The sequence below is a fragment of the Ambystoma mexicanum genome, chromosome 6q (assembly GCF_040938575.1).
Source record: "Ambystoma mexicanum isolate Mex_15411 chromosome 6q, UKY_AmexF1_1, whole genome shotgun sequence".
Lineage (NCBI taxonomy): Eukaryota > Metazoa > Chordata > Amphibia > Caudata > Ambystomatidae > Ambystoma > Ambystoma mexicanum.
In genome coordinates, this window is record NC_090937.1 from 1,601,226,989 (window position 1) to 1,601,250,872 (window position 23,884).

At 42.2% G+C, this 23,884-nt stretch overlaps 1 protein-coding gene across 3 annotated transcripts in view; it reads right to left on the minus strand.

The window, feature by feature from the left end:
- Window positions 1–23,884, minus strand: part of LOC138516887 (disintegrin and metalloproteinase domain-containing protein 33-like) — a 629,971-nt gene that overhangs the window by 266,477 nt on the left and 339,610 nt on the right. For all 3 annotated transcript variants that reach the window (XM_069632337.1, XM_069632338.1, XM_069632336.1), the window contains exon 5: window positions 21,184–21,260. In XM_069632337.1, the coding sequence (XP_069488438.1) occupies window positions 21,184–21,260 (77 nt within the window). The remainder of the gene's footprint in view (window positions 1–21,183; window positions 21,261–23,884) is intronic.

The window sequence follows — 23,884 nt, forward strand, 5'->3', positions numbered from 1 at the left end:
AATGTCCCAGGGCAAAGCACTGGAGGGCCTTACACGATGTCATTGTTAGGCTTGTCTAAAGACAAAGATGAACGATAACATCCCGTTAATAGAGTAATGTGGTTTACACAGATCATCACCCCGCACGCTTGCCCATTCTAGTGCTGTTATTACCCAATTCATGTATAAAGGGCTGAGTCTTGGTAGTTAAGCTGGCCGAGTTGGAACAGACACACTGGATTCAAAGGAGTCGCCCAGAATATTCTTTTTTTTTTTAGGGGTGGAGGGTTATCTGTAATGTTAGTCCAGTGAGCCCCTACTTACCCTGCTACACATTTGCTGAACTCTATGGGTAGCGTATGACCTATTTCCCTTATTCTCCTCACATTACATACAACTTGTAACTATTCATTTCACTAGCATAAAACTTTAGGATTGATTGTGACCAACTATATAGCACCCTCCACACACTAAACTGCCACTTGGCGCTTTTATCTCATTGTGCATCAGGCACGTCTTATAAACTTCATACCTGCAATGAAACACATGCATTTTGATATTTAACATCAGGGAAAGGCGCCCCCACATAGACAAGTATAACTTGTGATTATTATTCTATTGAGACCAGACCAGTTACCAGTCAATTGGTGGAAAACATTTGGTCGACAGGACAATTGGTCGACACCATTTGGTTGAATGCCAAATGGTCGAATTTTTTTTTTTGTTTTTTTTTTTACCCCTTTTTTGGTTTTTTTGGGGGGGGTCCCCGCCCCAACACCCTTTTTTTTCTTTTTTTTTCTTTCCCCACACGAAAACCCACAAAAAAAATATATAAATAAAAAAAAGAAAAATTCGACCATTTGGCATTCGACCAAATGGTGTCGACCAAATTGCAGTCGACCAAATTGCAGTCGACCAATTGACAGGACACCACCTGGCTTCGGGAAGCAGGGGTCAGTTACTGAAAAGGGACCGACCACAGCCGCTGGGTGTATCTTCAGTAATGCAGGATCCCCATATTTCAGTGATCGAGTTGGTGGTGGAAGCTCGAGGAAGGCAGTACCAGTCACATGACATCCGCCTTGTCAGCGTGAGAGGGGCTAACGTGTATTGTATTACGTCAGATGTTTGCCACCGCATTACCACCTGGTATGGGAAACCCCTTCGCTCAATGAATGCTGCACGGACCAAATATCTGCGGTTTCCAAGCACGGATCCGGGATTCGAACCTCTATTGCTCTGCGTGGTCAGCGCGTGCTATTCTCCGTTCTTAAGAAACATCTTAATGCAGTATGGATTTCTAGTCCTCCACTGCCTACAATAACGTTAATTGTACAGCCATCTCATCCAAAGGCCACGACACATCCCAACCAGGTGACGTGCACAGCTGCATCCTATTGAATTGTGTTTTATTGTAGTCGTTATTTATATCGCGCCCTTTCCCCATTTGTTTGGCCACACTGGGATTTGTGGTGGGAACTCCCTCAGTGACCGTAGTCCATGTGTGGAGAGTCCTAAGAGTTCAATTAAAGATGTGTGTGTGTGCACTTTGCCACGTAAGGACTCAGGTGGGCCGGCGAGGCTCCCGTAAGCAGCCCAGAGGTCAGGCACATAAGCCGGGGGTGTGGGTGGCTTGGGATAGAATGCTAGTAGTGGAGATTCCATGTGTGTCCAGCTAGACCAAAATGTTTTCGTAGGTTGTTGCTGTATACTAATGGCAGAGGTGTTGAGGTACCTCAGGGAAGTTCAGTGCAGATTATGGTGTGTTCTGACCAGAAGATAGTTCTTGTGCTGCAAATTGTGCAATGCACGTGCGCCCACGATCGTGGGTGGTCCCTGGAATATGATTCCACCAAGTAGGATACAATCTGCCCGTCTGGCATCCCAATCTCAAAACTACCCAACCTAAGACCTTTGTCTATAACTGCTCTTTGGCTTCAATTCTTAAAGGCTTGGAAAATGGTGTGATCCAGGCCCTCAATGGAGTGGCCCCACTTTAATGTCATAGGGCCTCATTACGAATGGGGCGGTAAGGGGTTAACGGTGCCAGTATTGATGCCGGAGCCGTTAACCCCATACCGCCCCATTACGAGGTTCCCTTGCGGGACCCGCTCTGGACATCTGGTCAGACCAGACGTCCAGAGTGGGTCCCGCGATGGGACCAGGGAGCTAACAACGGGCCCGTTATTGACGGGCCCATTGTTAGCTCCCTCCCCATTACCATTGAGCCCTATCGGTGCTAAATGGGAATGGGGATGGGTTCCTTTAATGAGGAATTACCGGGTCCTCCTAGGTTGGAATGGCCCGGTCTCATTCAAGCAACCTTCAAACTCGTAATGAGGCCCATAGACATAAGATCAGCAAATCTATGATAAATAGCTAGTTTTAATAAAGACAGTCAAATAATGAATGGGGGCTGATGTAAATCCATTTCACTCACTCATCATACTTACTGATCAAACCACAACAGAGGCTACAAGCTGCCCTTCACAGAAACGCAGATGCCTGCTCCAAAATGTGCACAGCCGATAACACCAACTCGATCAAATTGTTCTTGCGAGTCTTCGATGGGTAGACTCTCCCCACAGAAGTTAGTCGCTACCTTCAATGCAAACAAACAACTTTGTAATAACTGGAAGCACTTCCACAAAACCAAGGTAGACAGGAGCAGTTCTGCCAGCGCATCCCCAACCTCCGGCATCCGGACAGATGCGCCACACTCTCTGACGCCTACACTCTATGAAATTGCCCCCGGGATTCCGGCTACCAAGGTTGTTAAATCACTCAATGCCTCCTCCACAATCCTCAGAGGGATGTGTTTCCAGGATGGTCCTTCCTCATTGACATCTCACCAAAGCAAAGAATTTTAGCTTGGAAGCAAGCAATCATCACACTAACAGACCCAGAGATCTCCCTACATGTGTGTCCAACATCTTGGTTCCGATATACTGTGAAGCCCTTCAAAACAGTAGTCTTGAATCTTTGATCCCTTTAAGCAACAGCAACTCTTAAATGACTTTTTAGTCTCACTTCTGCCCTACAGAGACCACCAGAGCTCATCATTGGTAGGAGCCAAGTACAGGCCTGTGCCTTGATCCTGCAGCCACTTGGCTGTCTTTGTCAAGGTGGACCAATGCAGCTCATTATAGCCTTGTGGAGGACTTTGTGAGTCATCAATGGGTCTTCCCTTAACTACTCTAATCGTTCCTCTGCAACTAAACCCATCAAATGAAAGTGTCGCCCCTTTAAGATTGGGGCCATGTGGTCACGCCTCAAACTGTTGGTAGCAATGTGACTAGCCATGTTATGGCGCACTTGCAAACCTTGTATTATATATTTGGTGAATCCAGCCTGAAGACAGTTACAATAGTCCAACCTGAACCCAACTTTAGCTCTTGCTATGATAGTGCATGGGGAAATAGATAAAAGGGGTTGAATCTGTCTAAGAACCATGAGATGGAAATAAGGAGAGCTGATCAAACTACTAGTGTGTGCACGAAGGGCGGCGCAGAGTCCAGTTTTACTCCCGATGCTGTTGCTCTTTCTAGCACTTAGATAGTACAATATGACAGAGAGCTTTAGAGAAACAGGTAAGTCTTTCCAAAGTGCGTGTGAAGGAGGAATCAGGGCTATTTCTGACTTGACCTGATTTAGGCCCAACCAGTTTAGCGATATCTAAATGCTATTTTCTGAAAGACAGAGTGAATACATTTCATACTGTCCTCAAAATGGCCCTTTAGTTGAAATATGATCTTGCTGTGGTCTGCGTAGTTCTGGAACCCTACTCCGAGGTCGATTAGCAACTCGTGCACGGGCTTCACACAGATATTAAAAAGCGGAGGAGAGATGCACATCCCCTGTGGTGTACCACATGTCAAACCATCGAACACTGACTGGTTCAATCTCAACCCAGGTCAAATCCCCAACTGCTCTGTTTTTCCCGCCTGATTCCCCTGCCTGACCAATGGCCGTCTATTATTTCATGCCTGTCTGTCCTTCGTGTGCGCTCTGAGGCCTCTGGGCATGTGGCACGTGATAAATGTTAAAATACATAAATAAATAAATAAATACATTTCCTTTTTCGAAAGTAAAATGTATTTCATTTTTCTGGTAGAGAACAGTGAGGCGTGGGCCACCTATAAAGCTTTGTCTCTCCCGCTACCCTACTCTCCTCCACCCCCTCCCCCTGAACCCTCCCTTTCCTCTCACCGGTCTAAGCAGAATGTCCAGAACAGACATGAATGAAATGCACAGCACAAAGTGTTAATATATAAGCATTTATATATCAGAGAAAGGGACCCGCCGTGCCTCTATGTTGCTCTTGGGCTCATCAAGCAGATATGAAAGGTATTGCATGCAGTATATATCTCGCAACCCCATTCCCTTTTTGTTGGCACAGTTGGTCTCCTCCATTGCTGCGCCACACTGTTTATGGGTACTATCGAAAGGGTACTGGCAATATGATTCCAACCGGGGTCCTGTTCCCCTCGTCGCTGGCCACCAGTAGTAGCAAAAGTGGAGAATAAGCCATGGAGATCCCATTCAACTCCTTCAATCATGACCGAGTATTCACCCAATGTTTCTGTACCTCCTCACATTCCCACCACATGTGCCAAAGCTCGCTTCCCTATGACCACATTTCCAGCCATTCGGATTGACCTGTGGGTACATCTTTTTAAATTTAGTCTGGAGGTTAATGCCTCTGCCACCTGTATTATAAGGAAACCATAGCGTGTGAAATCTTATGGCACATTTAAAACCCAAAGTGCATCAGAGATTTCCAAACCCATGTCTTTGCCCCAGCTAGCTTCTGACTTGGCTGTGCAGCAAGCACCAGTTCCTTGTACAGGCTGGTACTCGGGCCTCTGGACCCTCTCTTCTGAATCAGAATATTTTCAAAGGGCTCAAGCTCCATAGGTAAGTTGTTCCCCCATCTTTGCTCAGTGAGCTCCCCCTTCAACTGCATATGGTGGTCGAATACTGGGATGTTCCCAATCTGAAGGTAATCCCGCAGCTGTGTCAGGGACAAAGATTGTCCCCACTTCAACATGTGCCCTGCCTTTTCCAAGCTGGCCTCATACCATGTCTGTAAGCCCAAGGGCTCATCAATAACATTATGCACTGGCTGGGCCCGTATGCAGCTCAATGGTGAGGGCCAAGTTGTGAGCCATCGTTTATGGCTCGCTTCCCTCCACATTCTCCACAGAACCGCCAGAACAGGATGCTCCAAACCATGACTGGGAGTTCTCATCGGCAGAACCCATAGCCACAACCCCAAAGACTTCGGGGCTAAGAACGCATTCTCAAAATGCCCCCATTCTTTAGACTTTGACGGATTAAGATGGTCCACCAACATCCAAATTTGGGCTGCCCTGTAATACTGCCAAAGATTGAGGGGCGCCCCCCTGCGTCCCTGGGAAGTATGAGCGTGCAATAAGCAATTCAAGGCTTCGACCCCCTCCAGAGGAACTTCAACAAGGCCCTTTGAACTTTCTGGAGGAAGGCATCGGGCACCACCACAGGCACCATCTGAAACATGAATGGAAACGTGGATAGAAGCGCCATCTTAATGCAATTCAGTCTGGCCAATCGACGACAGCAGCACTTTCCACTACCTGCCCAAATCTCTTCTTACTCTATCTCATAGGTGTACATAATTCATCCAGGCCGTACGACCTTTGTACCCCTAGGTACTGAAATCCTCCCTCTTCCACTACAAAAGGCAGGGTCTCAAGGCAATCCAATTCCACCCTCTGCAACAGTCCCGCCGGGAAAACCACTGATTTATCAAGATTTCTCTTGAACCCTGATATTCCCTTAACCCCCGAAGAAGGAGTGGGAGGGATTTGCTGGGTCAGTTACGTAGAGCAAGGTGTCGACAGCAAACAACACGTTCTATATGTCTTCCCATGGATCATGATGCTCTAATATTCTGCTCCCTCGCTTGCAGCCCATGTCTCCATCACCAATGCATTTAGCAGCAGGGACAAGGGACATCCCTGTCTAGTACCTACCTCTATACAGGGGAACAGTTCCAGATTCTCTACCATTAACTATAACCTTAGCAGAGGGAACAAAGCGCACCCACCCAGCCTATACACATTCCATCCATGATCATTTTTCTCATTATCGCTTTCATGAAAGAACAATCGATCCAATCTGACTGGCATTTTTTTAATCTTCACTCTTCAGCATCAGTTAGACAAGAAGGACTCAAACCAGGTGGCAGCACTATTAGAGACAGCCGCTGAGGGCAACAAACGCTGACGACAGATCCAAGAGCATCAGAATTTCTATACTGCTTTTATCAGAACTTCTATATTTCTTCTGGCAGTGATTTTTCCAGAGACTGTTGTTGATATCCAGTAGGGACAATTGGGTGCTTTGGCAAGGGCAGAATCCAGACTGCCTATACCCAAGAATAATTAATTAATTAATATTTTATAACACAGTCAAAACCAGAGACCAGTCTCTAAGCACAGGACCCAGATTCAAAAGTCGCTTCCAAGACAAACTCATTGCCCCTCAGCTAGGTTACATGTGATTACGTGGCATCCCAAAATAACTAATCCACTTACAACTCATACCAAAATAACTAATCCACTTACAACTCATACCAAGATAACTAATTATAAAATAACACATTCCTTTAGCCCCCCCCTTTTCCCTTTTTTGTCTTGCTAATACTTTTCCCCCACCCCAAAACCACTATTCTCACTCCTAACCCCCTTTTTAGTTTTTCCCAAATTTGTTATTCTGGAATTTGTTATTCTGGAATTTGTTATTTTGCTTCCGTTGTAATTGGATTAGTTATTTTGTGAATCCACATAATCACTGCATACCCTCAGCTATCCTCCAGACCGTAATGAATGACAAAAGTTCTAAAAGATCGGTTGACAATATGTGTAATGAACGGCGATAAAAAGCTGACAGAAGACCTGATGAAATTGAAATTACAGGGATCTGTGCGGCATTTTGGTGGATTGAGTGCAAGAATTATCTGTTTTGTGTCTAAAACTGACGGGTTCTTAAACGCTAAGGTGTCTGGACATCATGTTGTTTGGAGGACTAGCAGTTCCAAATGACGAGAAGTCTCATTTGGAGCAAGGTCCCTGGTGGCAACCAAATAGAGAATATCTTTTTGTTGGTTCATCTACTGAACTATAAGAGAGTTTGAGATATCATTTGTATGTTCCTTATTTTGATATTGAAGAACATCTGCATGTTGTTACACCAATCATCTGACATCTGAAGTGAGCGCTTTCCGTAGAGACAGGTGTTTTATGTTCATTAAGAAATATAAAGAGTACTTTAGATGAATTGGCTGCTTGCAAATCTTCGCTGCCAGAGGATTCTCCTCTGCCTTAATGAGAGTGGTTTTATATTTGGCACGCAGGCACTTCAGGGTAAAACCATTTAGCCTGAACACAATATAAACACATCATGTCAAAGACTGATTATAAACTCTCTAAAAGCATACCTCTTTCAATCTGCAACCTGTGGCACTTAAGTGTTTTGGATAACTCCCATGATCCCTCACCTTTGAACATGCTGGCTAGAGCTGATGGGAATAGTAGTCCAAAACAGCTGCAGGGCTAAAGGTGGCAGGACCCTGGTGAATGCCTTGCCGAATGGTTATATCATCAGGACTCTGATCAAGTTCTGTGCTCGGAATGCTTTCTGAAAGGTTATTACTCTTCCCTTCCCCACTGCCTTGTCCTGTCCATGTTCTGTAGCAACCATGTTGATGGCAGTCAGGAGTGGCAATACAAAATCCACAAATAAAGTGAAATTAAATGATACAAGTTTGTTACGCAGTCTCAGGTTAAAAATGCTCACACTAAACCAGCAACATTAAGTGCAGTGGCGAGGGTAGGGGGGAGTTATGAGGATTTGAAATGAGATCCTGCTCCTTTCAGAGACTGCAGCTGCAGTTGGTGGTCCTTACTGCAAATGTTTTCTCCGACAGTGAGTCTTTTAGTGACATAAAACCCTAAGGCAAATTCATATGGCTTCAGGGTCTGGGAAGCTGATTGTCCAGGACACAATTAAAGGCAAAGGCAATCAGATATTAGTTTCAAATGTATTCATCACTTCAAGTAATATTATGCATAATAAATATGATAAATTATTGGTATTTTTGTATTTTGTATGTATTTGTTTTTTGTGTAGCACTTTAATCCAAACCCTCAAAATGTACAAAATCTAAGTCAAGAATTAAAAAGGTGGGTATTAAGAGTCACACGAAAATGAGAATAGGAACAATAGAATGAAGAGAAAGGGTGAGAGCATCCTAGTGAAGAGGAACAAGCACGGAAAAGCTACGGAAATGAGATTGAGCACATGGGGGGAAGGGGCGAGGAACTAATAGCAAAAATTGAGACAGAGAACGGAGAACTTAAGGGAAAATAAATGGAAACCAGAGCCGAGACATAAGAGGGAGCAAAACCATAGAGAGGTTTAAAAATAATACAATGTTATATTAAACGTGAATGGAAAGAAAGCCACGCAAGAGAAGATAATGAAGATGAAATTGAATCATGAGGCGACAGAGTGAACATTAGAGACAAAGAGAAGTATTAAAAACAGATTGAAGAGGGGCTAAGCGAGAGAGAAGAAGCCCAAATAGCATGGTCGAACAATAAAACAACAGAGCAGAAATCAAGAGTTTAGTTTAGTAGCATTAAACGTAAGAAAAGGCTGCAATTTCCGAATATTGAAAAGATGATAACGACATGAAAGGGAGATAATAAAATGTGATAAGAAAAGGATATGTCAGTATTAAGATAAAGAGCAAGATTACGAGCAGTAGAAGTGATGGGCAATAAAGAGGCAGGAAAAGAACCAAAGTATGGTGAAGAGGGAGGAGGAATAGTATTTTTGGGAAAAATAGAACTTCAGTTTTGGATGCATTCAGAACATGAAAATGGTCTAATATCAAAGATTGAATTTGTTTTTGTATTTGTATTTTATGTATATTTTATTTACCGTCTTAAGCCAGAGCACTGTACATAGGATACAAAATGGTTACAAAATAAATGTATTAACAATAAAATCCAGAAAACAATCACTCAAATATTTTGAAGTAGATGGGGTTTCAGAGAACCACGAAACAGAGAATAAGTGGAGATGGAGCGAAAGCGGGAGAACGTTCCAATGAAGAGGAGCAAGAATTTCAAAGGAACGCAAATAAGACTGTGCACACGGGGGACGGGGAGCAAAGAGTAAGAATTGAGAAGAAGAATGGAGAGAGCCTGCAGGCATATCGAAAGATATTAGTGCAGCAAGATAGCTGGGAGCAAGACCATGCAGAGATTTAAATACAAGACAAAGAAAGTTGAATTTAATTTGAGAATGAAAGGGTAACCAGCCATGGGTTTCACAAGTAGCAGTAATGGAATACCGCGATGAGAGAAGAAAGAAAAGAAGGACAGAAGAGGTGAACACTGATTTAAGTGGGGCAAGGCAAGAGTTAGGGGGCCGCATAGGGCAGTGGACCAATAGAAAAGTCAAGAATGTAATGGGAGTAATGATGCAGAAAGTAAATAATGATACGAAAGATAGACCGGAAGAGATAAAACAGGAGAGGTAGTTGAATAGCTAAAAGACAGAGGGTAAGAGTATCATGGATATTAGATAGAAGAGAAGGATAAAAAGAGTTGAGTATCATCCGCCTACAAATGGGGAGATATTCCAAAAGATGAGATAATAGCAGCAAAAGGAGAAGTATAGAGAGAGAAAAGAAAGGACCTAAAGCAGAACCTTGAGGAACACTGTGAAGAAGAGGTAAAGTATCAGAAAAAGAGACCGCCCAGACAACAGCATAGGTGCAATTAGATAGATAAGAATGAAACCAAGAGAGAACAGAACCAGAAACACCAAAAGAGAAAAGAGAAGACAAGATAAATTATGATCCACTCTGTAAAATGCAGCTGAAAGATCTCATAAAATAAGAAGTGATGAGTGTTTAGGATAACGAGCAGAGAGCAAAGAATCACAGACAGAAAGAAGAGCAGTTTCAGTTGGGTGAAGGCGACAAAAATCAGACTGAAATTGAGGGCAAATAGAGTTTTCCATTCAGGGCAGGGAAGAAGACAAATAGATCAGAAGTTAGCTGGAAGTGAAGGGTGTAAGGAAGGTTTCTTCAAAATAGGAAGAATAGAAGCCTGCTTAAATGAAGCAAGAAAAGTAGAAGTGCAAAGAGAAATATTACAAAGGCTAGAGAGAAAAGAAACTAATGAGGGATATACTTTAGGAATAAGTGAGGATGGAATAGGATCAGAAAAAGCAGCCGAGGGATGGGCACGGGCTAAAAGCAAGGATGAAATAACTAGAACGAGTACGGGGAGGAGGAGAAGGAAAGGAAGACGGTACAATAGCGCACAAAGAAAGACGCAAGATCAGAAGCAGAACGGGTAGAATTACATGAGCGGTCAGGAGAAGGAGGAGAAAGAAGACGAGCTAGAGTTTGTGACAAACACTTAGGATGAGTTGATTAAGGATGCAAGAGAATGAGCAATGCTAACTGTTTCTTTTACATTTGTTTTCCCTATTTAAAAGTGTGTTTTGTATTTGTGTTTAAGTATACTTATGTTTTGTGCAGTACTGGTATGCTTGCCCTATTGCTCTGTATAATTGACCCTGCATTTTATGAGTATGACTCCTGATCAATGCTTAAAATTCAATAAAAAAAGTCTTGAACTGAAATTAAATGGCAATGGTGGATAAGGAGACCTCTCCAGGCAGCGGATATGATCCTTGTTGGGTGTTCTTAAACTTAACTGCGGGTGTGATGAGTGGGAATGGCAATTCAGGGCGAACATACTCACCGTTAGCACTTAAGGCTTCAATGATGACTGTAGAAAAACCGTGCAACCTTTAGAACCTGGGGGTGGGTGGGATCTATGGTTTGGTATTCCGCCCACTCAGCAAAATACACTGCATGACTTACACTCCTGCCTAAGCCACAATGAAAATCTCACACCTGATGTGGGGCATTGAGAAAAACATGCTTTACTAGAAAATGAAAGGTTACCTCCGGCCAAAGCAGCGTATGTGTGACCAGGATAATGAGCTGAGCCTCTGTTCAAGGGCTCAGATATCAGTACTTTGGTCAAAAACACCTGTGACTCTTTTTTTATAAAAGAGTCTTAAGGTGGAAGAAAGGATGATGGGGTCTACCGTGTACTCAGGATCGGAGTGGGGCATAACATTGTCTCGGGCGACAATAAAAAAGTGGCCCACCGCCTTTGGGAGAGACTGTTTAAGTAGTACCCAAGGGAGTGTTTTTTATATCAAATGTGCATTTTAAAGAACATTTAGTCAGTAAGACTGGTATGAACTACTAGCCGCATGGTGAAATAACTCATCAAAGTGGCCCAGGTTGACCAAAAACCATTTTCCTTCTGAAGAACAGAAGGAAATTCAACAAAGTGTTTACTGGGAGAGTGAGAGCAAGAGAGAGAGACAGACCAAGAGAGAGAGAGAGAGTAACAAAGAGAGAGTGATTGATTGATGGAGGGTTTTATATGTGCAGGCAAAACTAAACTTAATCGTATTTCAGGCACAGTTGATGCAGAGAACCACAGGAAGGTACATGATTTCAGGACAGTTATCTAGGTAGGATTTATCAAAATCCATCTGTCTTATTTAAAAAGCTGAGTTTTAACCACTTTGCGAAACTGGGAAAAAGCCTCAATTTGTTTGATCTGCGATGAAAGACTATTCCATATTTTTCGTGCATACACAATAAATCTGCGGTCTCCTCTGTATACACAGGAGAAGAAGGGACTGTACAAGAGCCACGTGTTCCTAGATCGTAGGGTCCGTATTGGTTGATATAGGCTCAAAATCTCTGCCAGATATGAAGGGGTGAGGTTATTCAGACATTTATATATTATACACAAAATCTTGAAGTTGATCCGATCTTCCACTGCCAGCCAGTGGCGGGAGCGGCGCAACCCTGAAATAGGTGGGGACTTGCTCACTCCGTACACCAATCTGACCGCAGCATTCTGGGCCTTCAGGAGTCAGTGGATTTGATTGGCCGTGGCACTAGCTAGCGACCTGCTAAAATAATTTAGCTGTGAGTTTACCAAAGTTCCCATCACTACTACAAGGTCCTTCATAGGAATAAAAGGGACAGCATGCCGTAGGAGGCGCAAAGAGTAAAAGAATTGCCCAAACTTTGGCCCCAATTTGACCTTCACTGTTCAGGTTATTTTGCCATATGCAACCAAGATTCTTGATCTCGGAACCAAACTTAAGCTCAGATCCCAGAAACAGTGGCGAGGGAGGACATCTCTCTCCACTGAGCAGGTGTTTCGGTCCAAACAAGCACACCCGTTTTGTTCGGATTACGTTGGAGCCAATTAGTGGACATCCAACTAACGACGTCCTCTAGACAGAGTCCTATCCTAGAACAAGATTCCTCCACATTGCCCCGTCTATTTAACACCTGTGTATCATCCGCATAAGACTGAAAACAGACTTATGCTTCCACAGGATGTCCACTAAGGGGCATAGATATAGGTCAAGTCACTGTTCATTGCAGAGTATCCAGTGAAAACCTCCTTTTCGACCTAATCTTGAATTTGCCCATGAAGAGTTTCTCCAAAATGTTGCCAGGCCAGGGTAGGCTTGCAACCAGATGGCAATTTTTAAAATTGTCTGGTTTAAGGTTTGATTTTTTTAAAAGAAGTGAAATAATTGACTTTTTCCGATCCAAAGGGGCCTTGCCTTGAGCTAAAGACTCATTTACAAAAAGAGTCATGATTGGGGCAAAATATCTGCCGCCAGACATTTTGCAGGACATGAAGGCAGATGGAAAAGTGAGTCTTTTTTGGGTCCAAGAGCCTTTAAGAAAGCAAGAATAGTATCCTTCATAATAGGTTTAAAATCAAAAGACGTGGCACTGCGAATTAAGTCCGCCGCCATTGGAGTTCCCTGATCAGAATGACTAGATCCTATGTCTCAATCCCGTTGCTTGCTCAGACAGATGTGTTCCCGAACTAGCTTGACGTGGTTAAAAAAGAAGATACTAAAGGAGTTGGCCTGCTTAAGGAAAGATCCTCTAACCAATGAAACATTGCTTGGCCGAGCAAAGTTAGCAATTACAGAGACTAATTCTGTAGAGTCATTTTTTGCTGCCGTGATCTTTTTAGTTAAAACCTTTGATTTGGCCCTAAAATAGCTACTTTATATTCTTTTAAGGTCAATATGACCTTAATCGCCCAATCAGGGGTCCTATCCATTCAATGGCTCTATAGTATTTCTCACGGTCAGTTAATCTTGGTGTAAACCTAGGTTTCTAAATCTGTTTTAATGTTTTTGGCCTAAGTGGGCAACCACATAACAGATGTTATCCATGATAACTGCACCTTTCTTAAAGAATTCATCACATCTAAGGGAGGGGCTAATGGAGATTACGGCTCTTCTCAAATCAGGTCCTGGTTGGTTTTCTAAGTTTAGGCTTATGGCAAACCAGTGGTCAAAGCAAGCGGGTATGGTCGGGAGTGGTGTTGTACTTTAATTTTTTACTGTTAACAGCTCCACTACTTTCTCCAACCAGTTTCGCCATTCCGCGACTGTTATTTGTGAAGTTAAAGCACACTTTTGCATTTTACCACTGGATATCAGTTCCAGCGAAACTGAAATCTGTTTCAACTCAATTGGCTGCCAACCAGCATGACTGCAGCCCTTGAAGATTGTGTTGCACGTCGCTCCTTTCCTTCCTACTCTGTCCCCCAACAGAATTACTGCTCCACACATTTTCTGGTACACTTCTATCACTGCAAAGAACTGACATGCATTAGGAGAAAGTTGGTCTTTGTCCTGATTCTGCATAACAGAAACCAACCTCCCAAAATGATCAGGCCACAATACTGGCAATATATTGTCACCAAGATTCCCTCACCTCTAGTTAACAGCGCCTCTAAGCAATGACTGTGTGCATGAGAAGGTGGGAGGTGTCAAATCAGGATTCTCCAAGATTTCCCACAAGCCTTTGCAGTCTGACCCTAATCGGACATATAATTCAAATATTGAAATCGCCTAAACAGAGAAAATCGTTGTACTTACTGACAGTAGTTGGGACATATAGGTATAACCTTTCCATAAAGGAACTAGCTGGGCCTGGGGGCCTATAACCAAACAATATTTGTAATGAGCTACTAGGTGAGATCCATAGAAATTGCCCAATCTGTGCAGTGTCCTCCGATTTTAATGGGTAAAAATTTAAGATTTTCCACTTGATCTATGGATCACCGCTATCGCTCCTCCTCTCTTAGTAGGGTGGTTAATACATTGGATTGAGTATCTCTCTGGGAATAAACAGTGTGACAGTGCATAGGAGGTGTCATTAAACCACGTCCCTGTTATAAAGAAAATAACCAGCTCAAATTCCTCAATGAAATCATGTATTTCAATAAGACGCGCCACGGCCAATCTAATGCTCAACATGGCAACTTTTAAAGAAATACGTGGCGAGGATACTGGAATTCTAGGATTAGAGACATAATTCCACTCGATCCCCGCCTCATGAATTTTACAAAGCGCACGGAGCGAGAGGAACCCAAGAATATTTCTCAGGTCCAACAGCGTATTACTGTCATACATAAGACCTGTCCAACTATGAGTAAAACCGCAGAGTAGTATACAAGCAAGTGAAACAGTGTGTGTGTGTGCGCGTGTGTGTGTTTGAGTGTGTGTGTGTGTGCGCGTGTGTGTGTGTAAAGATTTCAAATTGATACATTGATGCGTGACCTAACTTGCCTTGGATCAACAAAAAGTGATTGCTTGACTAGGATTTAGTGTAAAGGTTTGTGACTCGAAACCTATTAGTGGGAGATTTGATTATAACACAATTTAAAAGGAGGAAACACCAGGTTCCTAAAAGGGAAGTACATTATGAAAAAGTGATAAATAGAGAAAGAGCAAACCACACATCTAATGGTGTTGCTTCATAGGGCTAGGACATTGTGTACCATTGTGTTCATGTATATGAATGTATACACATGCACTGGTGTGAAAGATTGCCCTATCTGCAGGTGATAGGGGTGCTCCAGCATCAATCTTATGTCTGTCATTTTTTATATTTGAGACCTTTGGAGGTTCATAATTCAGCTGAGCTATCCTTTTGTCCCATCCCTGCACAGCTAATCTCTTCTGGGGAGCTTATCCTAGTGGTGGAGTCAAGAGGGGTTCCATCATCCATCTGACCTCCATCAGCTTTATTTAAGCCCTTGGGCGGTGTAGAATGTAGCCGCAATAACCTTCTGCCCATTCAGTTCCTGGATATTCCCTGCTAGGGAGCTTGCCATTGCTGCAGCTTTAAGGAAGGGCACCAGTATCCCCCTGACTTCCTTCCGTTTCGTTTAAGCCCTGAGAAGGTTCCGAATTCATCTGAGCTATGCTTCTATCCCGTCCCTGGCAGGATGTCCCTTCGGGCGAGCTTGTGTTTCTGCAGCAATTTGGCAGTACTTTAGGATTCAGAGAATCCATTCTGTACACTAAAATCAAGGGTAATGTGAGAAGATGACTTAATGTCCAACTAGACTTCCAAGCCACTGGCACCCACCACATAACTGCCCACAAAAGTGGCTCGCACAACTGGTCCAAGTAAAATGGAATGTTCTCTGTGGCTTAAACTGGCTCATTATATAGCTACGTGGACATCTTGAGGGAAAGGGCTTTTTTAAAGCCAACAACGAAACACCAATTTAAGAGTAGTCATTGCACGATGGGAAGAGGTTATTAAAAGTGGTGGTGCAGCATCGGTTAATAGAAGTAGAACACAATTAAAGGAAGTAAACTGAATAACTAGAATGTTTGATGTATTTGCAGAAGCTATTGTGATGTTTTGGCATAAGGCAGTTACAGCGGTTTTGAGATGCCTGGTATTAAGCAAAGTGCACAAGAGAGATGACCTCTCACACTAACTGTTCTGAAGCATATAGTAAGCACCGAGAACCAATCTGAAAGTAAGAACTAAAGTGCCCTGAAAATCAGCCTCAATAAATTTGTGGTAACTAATTGTCAGCTCCCTCGGTCGGCTTAATTATTTATTTATGTATTTATTTATTTTGACATTTGTATAGTGCACCAAACCCAGAGGCATCTAGGCTTGTTTCGACTGGAGTCCAGTGGTCATTGTTTTTGTTGATCTTTTACCCGCAGCCGCAGCACTGGACTACAGCTGAACAAGCTGGCCAAAGAGTATATAATGGACATGTAGAAAACATAAGAAGATAGTTTATAGCCTTGATAAAGCAGAAAGTAATGTGTGCAAAACATATGCCAGATAATGTTCTCCACTCTTTAAAGCGTGATCGGTGGAATTAAATGCAGTATAATAACACAATTGCTGAGTGAGTCTGTTTCTTGTCAACAACTCGGCACACGGGTAAAGCTGATTTCACAGGATTCAACCATTTCAAGCTGGCGTGCCCTGTGCACCAACTGGAGAGGGTCCACACAAGCCTCACTGAATGCAGATCACACCAACAATAAAATAGGATATGCTAGATCAATTATTATTGCTATCGTTAATCTTAGGATATCGATCAAGCTTGGATCTAGCTTCGAGAAAGTTCTCACAAGTCATAGGGTAATGTACGTGGGAGGGAGACCCGGTGCAAGCAATCGATACAAGGAGAGCTAATGATGGGGGAGGGGGAAGAGCAAGCATGTCTTGACATGTCTGTGGAAGTGGGGATAGCGATTTGATTGCCCTGATCTTCAGAGGAAGCTTATTCCATATTTACGGACCATACGCTCCGAATCAACGGTCGCCTCTAAACCCATACTTCGACAACGGTATTTCCAGTAACAGTTTATCACTTGATCACAATTGACAATTGGATGATATTGCCTCACTTCTTTGATAAATATAGCATAGCCCAGTTGTTTTTGCATTTGTCGACCAGGCAAAGGATTTTAAAATCAATGTGTTCCATTACAGTCAACAAATGAAAAGAGCGGCACAGAGTTGAAATTGGGGATGATTTCCTTACTCTAAAAATGAGCCTAACAGCAGCTTTCTGGGCTTTCTGCAGGCTCTGCATTTGAGTAAGTGGAATAGCCACCAACAGTCCATTGCCGTAGTCTAAGCGGGAATTCACCATAGCCCCCACCACTACAGCATGGTCCTCCTCCGTAATAAATGATAATACCTGTCGCAGGAGACATCATCTGGGTGGCATTAAAGACCTTTTAATGAAGTCAATGATTACATGTGTCGATAAATTGGGACTTTGATAACAAATTAGTGGATTACGTAGTTAATGTGGTGCTTAGGTTGTCTTCAATTTCTTGATAGCCTCTTGAACTTCTTTGGTGATGACTAGGTGGAAAGTGAAAGGCTAATAAAATATGGAAGATTTGGGTGTCCATTATAATCACAGCCTAGAAAAGGTTAAACAGCCACTGCAAGTTATACGATTTTAATCCCGCTGATTGGTTGCTTATTTGAGGTGCCCTGGTTTCGGGGGCAAGTTCAGTCACCAGTGAAGAGGCAGTTAAGTTACTTTATTGTTTTAAGATGTTTTTAATGGGATATAATTGCTGGCTATACAATGATTCCTGGGTGTCAACTGTAAATGAGTTGTATGTTGGGAAATAAAGCTATATGTCTAGGGAAATGACAGGATGATTGGTCCAATAAAAATGGGTCTGGAAGATGCTGGTGGTGGTTAAGTTGACTGCCAAGGTCAGATCAATATATTCAATTTTGTTTTTAACTGGGAAAATAATGTCACCCAAAAATATGATAATTTCCATTTTAAGGAACCATCCTTCATCAATAAAACAAGCTATTTTTGAAGCAACTGTGATCAAATTAAGAGCAATAATTAATACCACCAGCTCCTTGACTACTTGACTGGCTATTGAAGCATTAGATACATTAACATATTGATCACTAATACCAATCAGATTGATTCCACTTTTCCAATACTTTAGGGAAGAACGGAGGTCCCTGCTGGTCTCCCTCTCCGGCAACCTGATGTATTATTCTGTGCATTCACTCTACCCCATGTAGGGCAGCATTGGTAGCCTACTAGGAATTACTATGTGTTTCTTTTAGCTTTGAAACACTGTTATTTTAATTTATAGGCAGACACATGTTTCAGGCTAACGTGGAAAATGTAGAGACAAGCTGTGCTTTTTCAAGATCTATATTAACAAAACATAACCACAATATCAATACATATTTTCACAAATGTTGAGAGACAAAAATTAAATGAAACATTAATCCTTGAATCGTATGTTTTATGTGAGACAATAGTACTTTCAAATTAAAACTCATACGATGATTTATACTAAATAATTCAATTAGCGGTCAGAGACAAAATAGGCTGTATTTCACATTTTGATAACTAATTTTGGAAATCATTTTTGTGAGGCTCTTATTATTTTAGAAACCTCATTCAAACATCATACATTACTGATGTTTAGGAAATAGTGAGACTTAAGACAGAGAAAGAATTTGGCTGAGAAATAAACATACGGTATACGGGTATGAAACTCTTGAATTATAACTGAATTATAAAATATCTAAGAATTTGATCTTACATGTCTCAACTAATATTCTTTGGTTTGTTCTTTTTTTCTGATGTTACTCTGCAAAGATATATGGGTTTATGTTCTCAAAATATTTGTTTTGGCTTTCGTGAAAATGTGTATTGATATTGCAATTATGTTTTGTTATTTTAGACCTTGAAAAAGTGCAGCATGGGTCAAAATGTTTGACCTTAGTAGTAAACACATGGCAGTTTATTAATTTAACAGGATATAAAACAATCCTATTACAATATTTGTTGTTGTATAGGTCAATTAATAAATGTAACAGTTTATACATCAATGAAATTATATGTGTTGTTCTTTGTGTTTGTCAAGTATATGAATAGGATAATGTGATAGTCATTTATACAGTTAGTGTGACTTGATATTTAACTATGGAATAGCAAGCCAGTTTGATGAATACACTAAAAACATGTTTTGACGTTGAATATGGAGTAAATCTCTTTGATAAAACAACTTCTGCCATGTAGAATTCTATGTAGAAATATATTTCTGTTTTATGTACAACTGAGATTTCATAGTTACATGGACAAGGCATACAAAGGTGCTCTTTAGGATGATGCTAGAGGCAACATCCGCCACAGCACGGATCTCTATTTGGCCAACTCTTATTTTAAGCCACGCGCTTATGCTATTGAACCCTCTGGGACCCTTTTCAGGCCTGATATTCTGTTGCAATCAAAGCACCAGGGATACATTTGCCAACTTTCAAGGACACATATATACTCATGGCAAGCTATTATTTTCAAAATATTGATGGTGACTTCATGGATGGGCACTTTCAAAGCCCTCTCTTGCAGCCTCAAGGGATCTGACAGAGCTGTATGTAAATATCCCACAAATAGACTGAAGCCTATTGCTACATTTGCATGAAAGTAAACAATTCTTCTATGAGATGTGTGACAGGTGGATATTGTACTACTGGTCCCCAAGTAAAATATAGCTGCCCATAATAGTTTAATCTTTAACCACCATAAAACGATTATTTTGAGATAGATAACCCAAAATGCTGATATATGTGTTTTACTTTCTATAGCTTGTGCTGTGGTATAATATGACAAGTGTATTTGCAGAGTACACGCTCACCCATCAGGGGTACGTTGGCGGTATTAAGAGATGACAGATGTTTATCGTTGCCCAACTCAATGGTACTACTTGTTATGACTTGTTATGAGGGTAAAGGGCAGAGTGGACTGCCGGGATTCAAACTGTGACCATGAAGTGAAACACTGATGCCTGTAGTAGATGCATTAGTCCACTGAGCCTAAGACCCACCTCTTCATCATCAAAGAAACCCAGAGCCTTTCGCCAAAAGAGCATGGTGATCTTAAATGGCCTTTCAGAGTACCGAAGAGCAGTACTGCCTTTTCTCCATAGGCGTTTAGCACAGGACTAATGGCGCTGATACCCACATTATGCTTCTCAACACAGAAAGCCCACCTAATGGGTTTTATTTTGGCATTCTGGCAGCAATCAGTCAGAAGAATCTGCATTTTCCAATTCTTACTGTTAATGTGCTTACCCAAACCACCTGCCGCAGCATGGACCTGTATTTGGTTAATTCTTGTTTTAAGCCAGCCCTCTAAAAGATAATTATTATCCATCATAACCAAGTTAGCCAAAAGCTCGCGTGGGGGCAAACTACAGCACCGCGAGCAAGGATCGAATCTTTATTTACCCTAGATTTTTATGTTAGGAAAGGATCATTTTCAACCCTAATATTCTGTTTCAATCCATTCACCAGATAAAACTTTGTCACCTTTGGGGGACACGGATAACCTACCCATGATGTGCTATTATTGAAAAAATGTAAATCATTTCAACGCATGGTACTTTTCAATTCCCCTATTGCAATCTTAGGCTATGCGACAGAGAAGCTCATATATGTATAACAAACAGACTGAAGGAACTATGACTCCACCACGCTGCCTCTTCTGCACGCCATAACGTTTACATTACATATCATAACACTTAATCCATTTAACCCCAAAAAATGTTTTACGGTATGGTATCCAATTGGTGCCCTGGAGAACATGAGCCAGAAAAATATCCTTTCCACACATTCAGTTTCCTTATAGCGGTTATTCATCAGGCAAATGGACATTAAGGATAAATGGATCAAAGAGACGTCCCTCTTCTGATCTATTAAATATAGGAATCTAGTATTTTTAACTATTTGAGTGTGGGGAAAAAACAGAAAATTGGTGAAGATTAGTACACAAGGGATGAACATTGTTTCCTGTATCACATTAGCAAGAGATTGAGATGGTTTGTAAATGGTTACATAGAAATGTGTAAGCTAAGGTTGACCAAATGAAGTTAAAAGCTGTGCTTTAAGATAGGGATTGTCTATTACAACATAAGTTGGACAGGCTCTGTGCCTTCTTTTCCAATTTCTGGACATTGGTACTGAAAAGTGAAGTGAGTTTCGGCCCCTTCGTACCCAGATACAGGGCTTTCATACAGCATCCGTCAACCAGTACAATATCAAATTTGTCATCCCAGGCAGAGTTCACAACGGTACACTTCATTCAGACAACTCTAGGAACGTCCATTGTGATCAGTGGTTATATGTAGAATTGACTATCCTGATGGCAGCAGAAGCGGGAGAGAAGATGGTCTTACCTGATCCCCGAGCAGGTGCTGAGAACGACCCATGATTCCTTGTGCCCTTGAACGTGCCCGTGGTAGTAACAGTGCTCCTGTAAAAAAACATAGTTCACTCCATGCCCTGAATCACAAATGGTCCATATCAACATCAAGAACATGTCAGTTTGGAGGCTTGGAGGTGTTCATGATCAGAGGGCTACTGCCTTAAAGCACTTCAGAAGCAGGAACAGTTTTCCAGGGACAGAATGTTTTCAGCCTAACTCGACCAACACAACAGTCCTGCCCAGATACATTTCCAAATTAAATTTGCCATCCTGGTTTTTTCAGATCTCCCAAGGGCTGGAGTTTAAACTGTAGCGAATTTGAGATTTTAAAAAAAATTGAAAAATAGATTGAGAAAACTGAGTTGGATATATAGCTAGTGGGACTGCCAGGTTGCTACCTGAATATCCCTCGAACAACACAACAAAGTCTGCAGAGAAGTCCATGGAATAACATTTAATTGATTTCTCCCACACGAGGCCATACAGTCATCGAATAAAGTGGAATAATTTCCACACTTTGATGGATAAGCATTCTTATTAGCACCTGGGGTAGGGAAAGCAACCGATCAGGTTGCTTGGATCGCGGTGTGCATCCCACGATCGAAGCCTGAGTTCCAAGCAACTGATGGCTGTTTCCCCCGATCCGCCATCTTCCCCCACCCTCCCTTCCCTTCATGTCAAATTTCCCCTCCCTCCCACGCCCATTACCTTATCACTTCGGCTGCACCCGCCACTGCTGCAGCCACTCCGACTTCCTCTCCTGGCCGCCATGGAAATGGAAGTGGGGCTCTGCATGGAGCCCTGCTTTCCTGATCAATGGCAGCCATCTTAATAAAGTATTATGTTTCAATGAATGGGACGCTGAGAGGTGTCCCGGTCATTTAAACACAATACATGGGTCTTAGCACCCTGGGTTTCCGGATTCCAAACCTGGGGTGCTAATAGCAACAACCACCCGTTCCACATGTTGGAATGAGTGGTAATGGCACTGGGACCCTTATTAAAAGCCCTAAACCCGGGTACCGGGCTGTTACTATCCGTTCCAGCCCGTGGAACGGGTGGTTATTGCTTAAGTGTAACATGGAGTTCAATCCACAAACATGGAATTTCATAGTAATGGTTCCACACACGGATGGAAATAAACTCATGGAATGACAAAGAGCTGACTCTTCATATGGCATAGAAGGATCTGGAATGGATTCCACATATGAGCAGAAGTAAGCTACTCAAATGAGATGGAATGGAATCCGCGCATGGCATATAATGATATGGAATCCCACTCACATATCAGCATCCACTCATAGCATATAATGATATGGAATCCCACTCACATATCAGCATCCAGTCATGGCATATAATGATATGGAATCCCACTCACATTTCAGCATCCAGTCATGGCATATAATGATATGGAATCCCACTCACATATCAGCATCCACTCATGGCATATAATTATAAGGAATCCCAGTGACATATCAGCATCCACTCATGGAGGAAGAGGGAAGAGATGCCACAACAGAGAGCACACAGGTCCATGCAATGGCTTGAAGCGCATTGACACAGGACATGGATGACAGGGTCTGGCTTCCACACATGAGCAGGCATAGTTGATGGCATAATTTGGAATCAGTCCACAAACTTCATGAAATTAACCTTAGTTAACGCCACACATGAGCAGAAGAAGGTTAAAGAGCTGGGAGGATAGTTCAGGGGGAACCTGTTTGTCTTGGAAGCAAGACAACGCACAGCAACACGCACTTAGAGACTGCTCTGCGGTATTAAGCGTGTGATAAAAGAAGAATCAATTAAAGGAATAACACTGAGTGAAATCTACATATGACAAGGGAATAACATGGAACTCATTCCTGTGGAATCACAGGGAATCGATTCGACACAAACTCATTAAATGACACCTGAGGAGTTCAACATATACATTTGGCTACATGGAAGGGAATCCACACATGAGTGAACATGAGAACAAGAAATCTTGTGGAATGGGTTACATATATGACATGGAATTAATGACACGTTATGATGTGTCAGTCTTTTGAATGTGCGGGGTGTAGTCTTAAAACATTGCCTGTTCATTGGTTCAAGCCCTCTGAGGTCAAGAAGGCTGTTTAATTGGTATTACCCAAATTGACCTTTTACAATTGACCTTTGTCCTAATTGCCCTAATTATAGTGGTCCTAATTGACCTTCTGCACAATTGACCTTTATATTATTTCAGTTATTTTATATATGTATTGGGTTGGTTTTGGATTATAAATAATATAAGGGGATTGGGTAGGAGGTTGCAGGGGGTGTTGGATTGGTTGTGAGGTTGCAGGGGGGTTCCTCCCGCATATATGTCCTAATTGATCTTCTAAATTCGGTAAATTCGACCAAGGTCAATTCTCCCGAGGTCAATTGTGAAAAGGTCAATTAATATACAACCGTTTAATTTGTGGTACAGGGTATCAAGGAAATTGACCATCACCCGAGTGTCAGGGAATTCAGGAGACAAGCAGCCCCCCAACCCATTCAATAGCTCATTAGATTGTGGCATGGTGGGCGCCTCTGTCTTAATGATAGGACAAAAGGATTCAACCATGATCTTTGGGCGGTCCAACATTTTATAACACTCTAATGTCTTATATGACTTGCCTTAAACAGACAAACTGTCTCCCGTG